Here is a 12,894-nt window from a genome sequence, read left to right as displayed (position 1 = left end):
CGCTTCTCCCGCTCTGGCTCCTTTCAGTTACCGCTGCCTTCTGCTCCCCACCATGCCATGGGCTTGCAAGTCCTCTACCTGGGTAGCAACAGCAGTGCCAGCAGCAGCTGACACACTGGCTCCCGCTCACAGACTCACCGCAGCATTGCTGCTCGCTCTGTCAGCAGATGCTTAAGTATAGGTTTGCATTCTAGTTTGATTCTGGATCTTTGAATTTAGTCTACTATATACCTAATTCTAATCAGCATTGTAAGACGAAGACCAACGGCAAAATTTCTTGGGAGGTTGGAAATACCAATGACAGAATCATGCGCCCACATGTTCCAACAAATGTGGGCTCTTCGTACTACAAAGTGCCACCAATGCATTCAGCGATTCTATCTTTCATTGACTTTAAAGGCCATTTGTCAGCACTTCGCAAAGGATGGCCCTTACTACAAATATCAGCCGTGCAAATATGACAAAGAGCAGAAGAACCTATTCAATTATAGTGAATTTTGTTAATACAGAAAGGGGAACTACAGGGATAGAGAAGGATAATGTACATAGGTAGACATGTTTATAATATAAAACCACATTTAATAAGTAGCTCATTTATTAATGGCAACTAAAATAAAAGAATTACCACTGTAGTGGAAATAGCACACTGTGATTACGGACTAATAACAAAACCTTTATTATAAGTTTCATGTCTCAATAAGAAATTACAACGTGGTTCATGATAAAACAGATAAAAACTATGAAAAAAACATCTGCACTGTTATTTCTAGTCCAATAATAAGTGACAAGAAATATTCTTAACAAAGGCAAAGGTTTGTTAAATATGTACTGCAGTTTTTATCACGTTCATCATGAAGTCAGAATTCATCAGATTGTTAGGGTAAAAACAGACAAGGAGAACATTGTTACATATATATAAACTTTAAAATCTGAAATATAGAGAATCTTCTTTGTAAAATGGAGTTTAGTTTGGAAGCCCCACAGTTGCCACCACACAGATTTCTTTCTTGCTGTATTTTACACTGGAATCTCTTGCGACAAGGAACCAGTAGGTGGAGCAGATAACATAACTTACCACGTGATAAGAAGGGCATGGACTTCACTGTTGGGGTTTTTTCATAATTATGGGAATCACGCAGGAGAAATTTCCTTCAAACAAAAGAAGTTCATGTGCCTAAGATGTTACTTGACTAGTTATTGATACTACTGGCATATATAACAAGCTGATTAAAAGCTCAGCATTTCATAACCATGAAGTTTAGGGCTCATGCTTTATTTCTCCAGACATTATTTGGCAACTAACTTAGTTTAGATCAAATAAAAATTTACTTTCTTTTTTCAAGCCCACTGTTATGCCTACAAATAGGGTTATATTTGTGTTTCATGGTTATTACTGGTACTACAGAAAAAAATATGTAGCTGGTTTTTAGTAAAGCAAAAACCTGTGTTCTGAAGTTGGCAGGACACATAACATTGTACTTTCACAGAAAGACAGTCAATAATTATATTATCATATAAATTATTAATATATATTATTAATAAAAGCAAATTAACATGGTAATTATTGATTGTGCAAATATCCTAACTTGTTTAACATTTTTTTCTTTAAACTTCTTTGCTAAAATACTAACATTCTTTTATGCAATGAACTGCTTAGTTCTTATGTGGATAAAAATGTTTATGTAAATGCAATGTATTTCTACAAGCAGCAATGGGAAGTAGTTGTATTTGGGTAATTTTCTACGGCAAAATACACTCGGTCATCTGTTTGCAAAAAATACAGGAAAACTGTAAAGTATAGTATAATATGTGTTGGTTTTGCGTGGCAAGGTTTTGGTAGCGGGGGGGCTACAGGGGTGGCTTCTGTGAGAAGCTGCTAGAAGCTTCCCCTGTGTCTGACAGAGCCAATGCCAGCCGGCTCCAAGATGGACCCGCCGCTGGCCAAGGCCAAGCCAATCAGCGCCTCTGTGATAACATATTTAAGAAAGAGAAAAACAGTTAGAGAGGGCTTTTGCAGCCAGAGAGAGGAGTGAGAAGATGTAAGAACATCTGCAGACACCAAGGTCAGTGCAGAAGGAGGGGGAGGAGGTGCTCCAGGCACCGGAGCAGAGACCCCCCTGCAGCCCTTGGTGAAGACCATGGTGAAGCAGGCTGTCCCCCTGCAGCCCATGGAGGGAGGATGAGGGGGTATAGCGATTCCACCTGCAGCCCGTGGAGGACCCCACGCCGGAGCAGGTGGAGACACCTGAAGGAGGCTGTGGCCCTGTGGGAAGCCCGTGCTGGAGCAAGCTCCTGGCAGGACCTGTGGATCTGTGGAGAGAGGAGCCCAGGCCAGAGCAGGTTTGCTGGCAGGACTTGTGACCCCATGGGGGACCCACGCTGGAGCAGTTTGCTCCTGAAGGTCTGCACCCCGTGGAGGAGACTCATGTTGGAGAAGGCCGTGAAGGACTGTCTCCCGTGAGAGGGACCCCACGCTGGAGCAGGGGAACGATGAGTCCTCCCGCTGAGGATGAAGAAGCGGCAGAAACACCGCGTGAGGAACTGACCGTAACCCCCATTCCCCGTCCCCCTGTGCCGCTGGGGGGGGTGGAGGTTGAAGCCAGGAGTGAAGTTGAGCCCGGGAAGATGGGAGGGGTGGGGGGAGGTGTTTTAAGATTTGGTTTTATTTCTCATTCCTCTACTCTGTTTTGCTTAGTAATAAATAAGATGAATTCCCTCTCTAAGTTCGGTCTGTTTTGCTCGTGATGATAATTAGAGAATGATCTCTCCCTGTCCTTATCTCGACCCGTAAGTTTTTTTTCATTGTACCTTTTCTCCCCTGTCTAATGAAAGAGGGGAGTGATAGAGCGGCTCTGGTGGGCACCTGGCCCTCAGCCAGGGTCAACCCACCACAAATACCATGCATTTTTTTATCATCCAATGATTTCCCTGAAAGCCAGTTTCATAGCAATGGTACTCAATACACACACCTTCCCCCCAGAAAGGTGGGGAACTGCAGGCAAAACAACTTAAATGTAGGTATGCCTATATAATACTTTGTAGGCAGATCAAACTCCTTGTTCCTGAGTTTAAAGTATGCACACATTTAGTCTGCCTGTATTTTGAGCTGACCAGAAGCTGTGTAACTGCATTAATTCTTGAGCTAATATAGCGTGGCTCTCAACAGGGCTAATTAGTTTGGGTTCAGCCCCATGTTATAGCTCCAGATTGGCTTGGAAAGTAATCAAAGCAAGCTCACATCTGTCTGTATAAGACTATGTGTATATACCTGGTACCAATAACAACAAATAATGCATACTAATTCAGAGTTTGATATCCATTTCTCCCTCTTTTTTTTATTTTATTATAAAGGTAACAGTTTATGGAAGAAATAAATGCTTGAATAGCAAGTTAATTAATGAAAAAGACCAAATATGTTGACTGCATCATAGGCCATGCTATTATAGACACACGAGACACCTCTGTACCTTCATGACACTAGCATTCCTAAGTTTTACTTTTTGAAATGTAAAATAATGCTAGCAATTAGGAATGGGCACAACCTTATATATATATAAAAAATCTGTGGAATAAGAAGAGCAACTTCTGCAATCAATAAGGGAATCATCAACTAAGGCTAGAAAGGGCCACTATATCATCTGCTACACTGTGCAATGCTACGATGTTTGATCATCTCCCTATTTAACCTGTAACGCACTTCTGAGATGGGTTTCTGGGCTTCAGCTTGTAGGGAGCGGAGAATGGAACTTGACATGCATTTCTTTAATAAAATTGAGGAGCAAGAAGTCCTTAATTCCTTTCTGCAATAAGTAAACACCCTTTTCTCAGCCTTTTTGCCTGTACTAAACTATAAAGATTCAAAACTATAAGATGTATTGGAAACAGTTATTGCAAATACAGATTTTTGCAACGCTGTCCATATAACCCACCTGAACATCTGCAGCCTTGATGCATGAGGTGGCTCAACTCCATCACTGCACCTCGTTATGCATGGCAGGAAAGGGAGGAGATTGTAGCAAACTTTAGCAGATCATCTCTACAACTTAGTGGGCTTTAGTTAATACGTTAATATGTCTACAATAAGTCCAGCCCGTCAACCTCCTCTTTTCATTTGCTAGGCCCCCTGCTTACAAATTATATTTTTTCCTTAGCTCACTCAAAAGTGCTGACTTTTGCTGCCTGGTTCTACTGAGACATGAATGGACCATGCTCAGTAATCCAATTAACTATCCTTGGAAGACAGCAAGATGCAGCTGTAGTCAGATCAGAAGACCAGGCATATAGAGAGTAAAATGTCAGACAGAGTATCAAACTAGTAAATTCTGTACTGAAATAAGTTGCCCTGTATATTAGCAAGATATCAAATTCTATAACTATGTGCAATTGTGGAATACAGACTTTGATTGCAATAAGTAGTCTGCTTCATATATATCTTTGCTGGTTTTCAGGTTGTCTGTAGGTGGTGCATTGATTTACACTCATTCATGCTTTAAAATACTAGCTGCAAGAGAAGATGGTTCTTGGAGCACAGTTCTGTGATAAAGGAAAAATACTGTGGGGTCTGAGCCTCAGTATTCACAAGCCATCTCAGCAAGAAAAAACAAGCACATTTTTGTTCTACAAAACACTGCTAGCTAAATTCTAATTCTGTAAAATTAGAAATCCAAATTCATTAGAACATAATAGTTACTGCTGCCCTCTACTAGCAGTCCTTTAGGTGGATGGCTGAAATAAGGCACTATTTGGCATTCCTTAAAAATGTGTTACAGTTTGCTAAGCCAGTATCATAAGAAGTGACAATTTTTGTACTCCAGGTAAACATAGTAATGTTGATGCATTTATTTATATAAATTGTTCTGTTCAAAACAAGAATTCCCAATTTTCTACGGTTTAAAATAATATAAAAACACTGTGCAGATTATTCTTAATATTCTAGATCTACATCTGGAGAAATCGATTATTGTGAGTTAATTTCAGGTATTAACTAGCTCCCCTGTCTAAAAGCCACTCAGAAAACTTTTTATGCTATTTTTTAACTATTATTTTACTATGCTATTTTTTTGCAAATAAAATTACTTTAATTTACAAATTGAGTTTTCATTAACTCATATCCAGTTTAATTAAACTACATTTCTGTTTATTGGATAGATCACGAATGATTCCCAGAGGGAAAGATTAAACACTCTGTCACTAAGTGTCATGGTATTTTTCCTGCGTTCTTTAGGATTAACAGTTCTTAAACACAGATTAAAAGTAACAACCTATGAAAAGCAAGCACTTAGTTCATACTAGCATACTCTGATTGCACATTAAGTCCTTATTCATATGAAGAATAACCAGTCACCAAGCATTTATGGACACAATTTTTTTTTTTTTTTTTTTTAACAGAAGTTCACAAAAGGGGACTAAAAAAAGTCAAACCCACAAGCTTTACCAATTTTGTATATCTACTGCCATGTTCACCTGTCTGTAAAGCAGCTTACATAAGAAAGCTTGAAAAAAATATACCATTTTTATCAATACAAAACAAATTAATCAGTAAATATTTAAAATTTATAAGGCATTTCTATGTGAAAACAATCACACTAAATAAGCTGATTCAGGCAGTTCTAGGAAAAGCTTTAGCTGAAAACCTGCATTTACAATCTATCTTGAAAACAAGCAGAACACAGCACCAATCCAAGCATTAGCTCAATTAAAAAAAGGGGAAAAAAAATGAAATCCCTTCTCAGCTTAATAACTTGTTAGTTCTTGACAAGTGCAACAACACAACAATAAGCCAGTCAAAATGAGTTTTTAAAGGGAGGTTATGCCCTTCGTGTTGTGTTATCACAGTGGCAGATCAAACTGCTGACTTGGACTCTTTTTGCCAGCAGTGCTGATGCTGCCTCTATGAAGCTGCTGTCACGGAATAGTCATGGTACCTGCTCTTGCCTATAGAAAAGCACTAAATTGAACTCGAAGTAGTGTCTTTGTGATATCTTTTCAACAAGTCATGTCCCATTCAGCCTGCTAGTTTATCTCTGTCAGGCTGGGGGCCCAAGTGGTTTGCATGAGCTGTCAGGGACAGGTGTACCAACCTGCTCAGTGCTAAGGAGGTAATGCATCTTTCGGGCTTGGTATTTCTTTTCCTTTTCTTTTTTGTCTAGGTCTTTCCTTTTCTCTTCATTTTCTTTCATTTCTGCGTACTCTTGGAGTTCATTCCTGTAATAAAATAAGCCTGCCAATTATATTACAACAATAAAAGGCATGTTAATGTTTTATTTTACTTTAACCCCTTTATAGCTTTACAGTGTTCTGCTATTATCTATTAGCAGTATACTGACACCACTGGAATGCAAAATTACAGTTCATTCAGTTTCACAGCAGTGGGATTCTATATGGATATAACTGTGAAGAAATAAGATTAAAATGATAAAAAATATGAAGAGTATATGAGTTCATATTGCTTACTCTTTTGAAGAATGTCACCCTATGGATTTTTATAGCTTGATAAAATAGCATTCATAGGTGTCCTTTTTTTGTCATTAAGAGTCATTTCAGTCTGAATTTCTCTAAGCAGAAGTTATTACAATTTGGTGATTTTCCTTCAAATGGTTTCAAAATAAAAGTTGTTCCCTTACGTTTCAGCCAGTGCCTTGCAACATCTCCTGATCTGCAAAGAGGGGAGACCTTATAGAATGAGAAAGGATAGTAGACACAGGAGAAGAGTTGACATTCACTCCTAGATCCTTGAGGCTTCTGTAAGGTTGAGAACGTAAGCATAGAGAAGAACTGGATGTAAACCTTTTATGCGTGCAATGTCCTTTAGAGGAGTTTCCATAGCATGAGGCTTCTTGCACAGGTCACTTTCTACTCTGGTCTGAAAGCAACAGTACAGGCCAGCGCAAGAAACAGGAACGTGACTGCCTCATGGGTTACGGAGGTTTGCAAACACAGAGTGTCTTCTACATGGGTGGGTCTGTGTATTCAATAGGTCGTAGAGAATTCTTACATGATAAAAGAAACAAGGAACTGTACCTAATACAAGCTCTTGAAGAATGGAGAAAACTCATGATTTTCACTGAATGTTTAGACGAATACTTTAACAGAAAATGGGCGAAGATTTTCTCCTCAATGGCTTTTTTCACAGAGCCAGACTTGCCATAAATTATGCAAACATTGGAGTGAACTAATGTTCTATAAGAAACGAAATTCCGTGCTATTGTGCATAGTGCATGTGTATGGAATATCTTTGACCCAGTTAAAAAAGGTTAGTTTGATTAACACTTGTTACTTTTGTTATTAAGAAATGGCTAGTTCAAATTAACCTGTGTGCCATAGACACCAAGCGCATTCAGTCAAGCATTTAGATTGTTTAAAAGTTAATTTAGTGCGTAAATTCTAGTCTTTATTTTTTAAGCATGTGTGTGTATGATAAAATAAAAAGCAAAGAAAAATATACTATTCACATATCTAGATAATTCAAATATTCCAGCAAAACAGATTATTTAGAGGGGTCCATATTAATAATCTCGGTTGTTTCAGCGAGTACCAAATAAGACTCTCTAGGACAAGGGTCAAACCCTGTCAAAATATGCACATGAATAAATTTGCTGATATAAGTAACCCCATGGGAAAGTCATATTGCTCCTGAAAGTGTTTTTAAGATTGTGAGTCAGACTTATTCTTAATATTTTAATTATCATAATGTTAAGTTAGTTCATCAAAATATGTGAAAGAGCAATAAATGCGTTATAAATATAAGCACTATGAAATCACATTCTTAAATACAAGTTCCCATGTAGAACTTTTGTTTCATGCTATATTTCAAGTTTTTATCAAATAAATTAAGTAAAATATCAAGTAATTAAGCATGTTTTATTTCAAATGTAAAAAAAAATAGAATGAAAAGGAAATAAATTAAAGATCAGAAAAGATGCATAGGTCTATTTCAATCTCTGGAAATATTTTTTGTTGCAGTTTACTGTTAAAGGCTGCTAATACAATATTTCATACAAGGTTACTTATGAAGCACACTGACGTTTAAAAATCACCATGCTATGCTTTTGCAGCAGTGTAATTTTTTTCCAACATAAGATTAAATTGCAAAATAAATGAATTACTTAGAGTGGCATGGCCCCCATTTTGCCACCCTTCTCTTGAAAATTGCTTATTAATATGAAAAAAGAAGTTGGAAAATAGCCTGTTTTACTGTATGCATAGCGTTTCGGGGCGTCAAAGCCTGCAGAGCCGGACTAGCTGCACATTTTAGATTGTGTTGGCAAGCGGGGATGATGACCTTTCTGACCTGCATCTCAAGGCTATTATTAATCGCTAAGTAACCTGGTAAAGCCAAACAAATTTGTTTCCATTGAAAGGATCTCTATCTGTGTCTGAGAATTTGTGCTGTACCAAACAAACCTCATTAACTGTGTCCATTTTTGACAAAGAACTAGGAGTTGAAGAGATTGGCGACCTTTCTTTGTCCTTAAGGTACAGATTTCAGAGTCACTGCATGTAGGTACATAAGCATTTTTACTTGGAAACTCTTTGTTCTATATCAATCAATCATAAACAAATGAATAAATAGAAAATGCATATAGTATCAACTTTGTTCTTTTATTTTATGTCACTTTACCTTCAATATCAGAGTGTATGATCTATGTTTTACATATTTCACACTGTTTCTTGTTCCTTTTTGATCAGAGTCCTCTATTCAGCTTTAGTACTGCTATCTATAACTGATGAAATGTCTATCAACTTAATACTACAGTTTATTCATTACCTTATATACTCATGTACTTCTTCCCAACAGTGGATGTGGAAGCTTTGTTATTTAGAACACAACTGGTGATGAAAATCCCCAAATAATGATAAAAAATATAAAATTGTATTACAGATGTAATTATAATGGGATGCAAAATGTTTCCCATTGTCATTAATCTGCATTTACCAGATTACTTTGAATAAATGATTAATAATCATTATTTGCTAAAATTAATTGAACTCTAAAATACTTGTTGAAGTTCAATGCAATTCATGATCTTTTTAGACAGTACTATCATCCAAATCATCATGATCCTTCCTGATAATCACATGTTCTCATTAATGTTCTACCATAATCTATTTAAAATTTGAGGTTTTTTAATCGGTTACAAATAATTTTCAACATACTTTTTCAGCCTACACATTTTGCCAGTTGTGCTAAAATATTGCTATCGTGCATTATACTGCTCTGCACTGTCGTATAGAACATGCAGACAGTTCTGTCTCAGGGATAATAGCTCCCAAGATGATTCTCTCCTGAGACACAGTACAAAACAAAGGATACATAGTAGTCCAAACATTGCTTGACTGGAAAGCATAGATGTTTTAGCATAAATATAGATTTATTCTAAACCTATTTGAACCTGAAACTTTCATCTCTTTTACCATACTTTCAAGAATTTGAATAGGAGCAACAAAAGCAGAGAATCTAAAAGTAGTTGGATATGAATATACTGTTTCACACATTAGGAGATTAACACACGTTATGCACTGTGCAGGAGGTTTAACTGTTACCATACAGAAAAATGTGTATAAGTGACACTAAAGACATAAACTTAGACCTCCAAATAGAGTTAGACTTCCAGATAGCTTACACGTAAATGTGTTTATTGAGAAATTTCATGCTTGCAACTTTCTACATGTATGCCTGCCCAGTGAAAGTAAATCCAAATTTCATTAAAGTCAATTGAAAATTCATTGAAATTAAATGATCTTTGGACTAAACCCTTACACTTACTGTCAGTCTTCTTTGTTCGTATATATCTTAGGTTCATTGAGCAATAGTAAGCAATCTTTTCTTGGGGTTGTATATTATGAATACCAGTTATGATGCATGATACTCTGTGGAATCTGGACCAAATTTGCTTCAGGATGAACCTTTCATGGTTCAGTGTGAAGAGGGACAACTGAATATGGGCAAATTGTTTGGCTTGCGTTTCTAAAGCTTCACCAAACTTTTTGGGAGAAAAAGAGTCCTGTGAATGCAAAACATGTTTTAGGTTAATTAATAATCTTGTTCTACTTTTACAAATGATCTGTTGCATGCTTCATAGTTGGAATAGTACTGCTTATTAAACTGTTATAACTAGAAAAGCGGGTAATTTTTTTTAGCACATGATCTTTTCATTATCTTAAAGCTTATTTCAGTATATTAAGAGCAGTGTAGCTACTGCATCTTCCTATAAACGTGGCTTCCCATATAAGCTTAGTCCAATCAGAGTTTCTCCCACACAGATTTGTAGAGAAATACCTTTGTAGAGAAATATGTGTAAGTTTTGACACATGTAGTGTCTTATTATGATCTGAAAATTGTTCAACAAATGAGAAGAATATCAATGCCTATTAGCACAAGTTTAGGATGCATTTTTTTGTTTAAAAAGTGAATATAGTGGGTAACACAAAGTGTGGTTTCCTTGTGATAGGGAATGTTTTGTGTAATTGAAAATAGGCATAGGATTATCAATGTATGGCTCAAAGCCTACAATTAAAAATGATCTTGTGTAACAAATCTGTGAAGTTGCTATTGATTTGTTAATGATGATAGAATTATTTGCTTTATATAGTTTGAAAATAAAGCATTTTCATATGACAAGGTAACTTATTGTTATTCTGATACTTCATTATGCAGCAGGCAGTGGTGTTGGTTCCAGCTATGAGATGCAAATTTGGTTGACAGTGCTCCTGCTGTCTGTATAAAGGTTAAAAATACACATATAATATTGTTCCTGGCATTTTTCGAAAGGTCTTCAAGTGATGATTTCAGCAATATACAGATTTTCATAATTCTGCATGGAACTGCATCATTTTACAAATTCACACTGACCTACATTTATTGAACATTATCAAACTATTGCATTCTGTTTGCATTTTCACTTGCATTCTGTGGTCCTTTGACCAGATAACTATAAAATTATATTATTAAGCAAAGTAAAGGGCATCCAAGAAATCAATAATTAGTATAGTTGCCTAGAGTAGCCAGAAAGAGCATGAAGTTATTGTGACTTTAAATAGTTCAGACCCCAAATCATAAAATTCCCGCAACTTAGGCAGTAGGCAACCTTAGCATAAAAGGAGGTAACCTAAACTGATTTTACCTTCCTGACTATATATCATCCTCCCTGCTCAAATAGAGAATATGGAAGTGAAAATGAAATTAGTGGGACAATACTTTTGGCACACCACTGCATGCCACTTGATTTCACATTACATTGGTATAGGTGAGAATGGAATATGACCTGCCATGCTAATATCATTTAACTTAATCTATTATATTTGGGAAAAATGAAATATACGTATAGACTAGGCTAGGATGTAAAAATAGTTTAGAGAGTTCTGTACTTTAAGGCAAAGTTTTAACAGAACACACATACCACATACTTAGGTTCGCTACCATCAGACAGCTTGATCATCCTCAATCTTTTTCTAATTTTTTTGAGTGAACATGTTCAGATTTACTGAGCAGAATAGAGCTGCTCTGTAACCCCCCTACTCCTCTCCACCATGAAGTATACTCCTATGTGTATCCTGACAGAATCCCTTGACCGAAGTGTTTGATCTCAAGTCGCAGTGAAAGAGATGGTCAAAGAGGCAGTCAGTTATTAGTGGTATGAGGCATCTTACTGCCTAGGAGACCGATCACATATGGGTGTCCAAAATTCTTACTAATTTTAAATGTGAATGTTTACATCAATCTATTTGACAACTTAATCATGACACTCTCTTAAGAATCTGGAGGAATGGTACTGCTCAGTTGTTGCAGTGCAGTGAACATGAAACTAATATGATTCCTTAGAAGGAAAAAATTAAAATAAATAAAGCTAATGTGTAAGCATACAAAAATCCCCATATAGTTTCTATTATTATTAATTTTACAGAAATAAATTCATAACACCTTAAAATCCCATTATAATTTGTGCATAGTAGAACATACTCTGCCCATCTTTCCTTAATCACATAGTGCACACTCCCAATGGAATTAAGTGACATACCAGTTCAACTGTCAAGGTCCACAATGTGATCAATATACTACATAGGAAATGTCATGAACATAGCGGTGAAGGGCATACAGTGAATGAATACCTTGTGCAGATCAGGAGATCAGGACACAGCACGTACCAGACGATAGGAAACAACAGACTCATGTATCCTTCTTATCCTTCCAATTTCCACTGCTGCAGTTACTCAAGAGAGTGCAACAGCTTTTCAAAATACTGATTGCAGAGCCAGTTTATAACTAGAAAGGGAGTATTTTCCCTAATCCATTATACAGAATCTTCTAATTAAGGTTTCGAGAACAACTCATACAGAATTTTCCCCCACACTTATTTAAAATCTACTTTTTTGGTAACATATAATCTTTTCAAATTATTCCATTTTCTGGAAACATGCAAATTTATTGGTCCAAATGTTTTTCCCTTCTGTGTATAAATCCTTAAGCTGAATTTACTTCATACTCGTTGGCAGCACAAAATGCTGTGAAGTTAAAAATAATTTCTGTAAAATGTCCGATTTAAATGATGATGTTTTGTTAGCTTAACGACTTTGATTTAATTAAACTGTAAAACCCACCCATTATGGACATGGCATAAGAGTAACTACAACACTGAAGCTTCTGTTGGCTGAGGAACTGGATCCAAGTATACTGGTTCAACTTTCTTTATGCTCAGGTCTATACTAATATAGCTAACCATAACAGAAAAATGTTTTCTCTCCATATCTGTTTGCAATTGACCCCTTCATGGAAAACCAGCCTGACTAATTATCTTAAACAGTGAAATTAGAATCTGGGGCTAACAAAGCTGATCTGGCCCTGAATGTACAACAGAGCCCTAACACAAATTATTCTGATAGCAGTTTAGCAGCAGT

At 36.6% G+C, this 12,894-nt stretch overlaps 1 protein-coding gene across 2 annotated transcripts in view; it reads right to left on the bottom strand.

The window, feature by feature from the left end:
- The window catches only part of SPATA17 (spermatogenesis associated 17), an 88,461-nt gene that overhangs the window by 47,383 nt on the left and 28,184 nt on the right, over nt 1-12,894 (bottom strand). For both annotated transcript variants that reach the window (XM_075749283.1, XM_075749282.1), the window contains exon 6: nt 6,081-6,204. In XM_075749283.1, coding sequence (XP_075605398.1) covers nt 6,081-6,204 — 124 coding nt within the window. The remainder of the gene's footprint in view (nt 1-6,080; nt 6,205-12,894) is intronic.

The sequence above is a fragment of the Balearica regulorum genome, chromosome 3 (assembly GCF_011004875.1).
Source record: "Balearica regulorum gibbericeps isolate bBalReg1 chromosome 3, bBalReg1.pri, whole genome shotgun sequence".
NCBI lineage: Eukaryota > Metazoa > Chordata > Aves > Gruiformes > Gruidae > Balearica > Balearica regulorum.
Note: the sequence above shows the minus strand (reverse complement) of the source record. Positions and strands in the feature narration are given on the sequence as shown.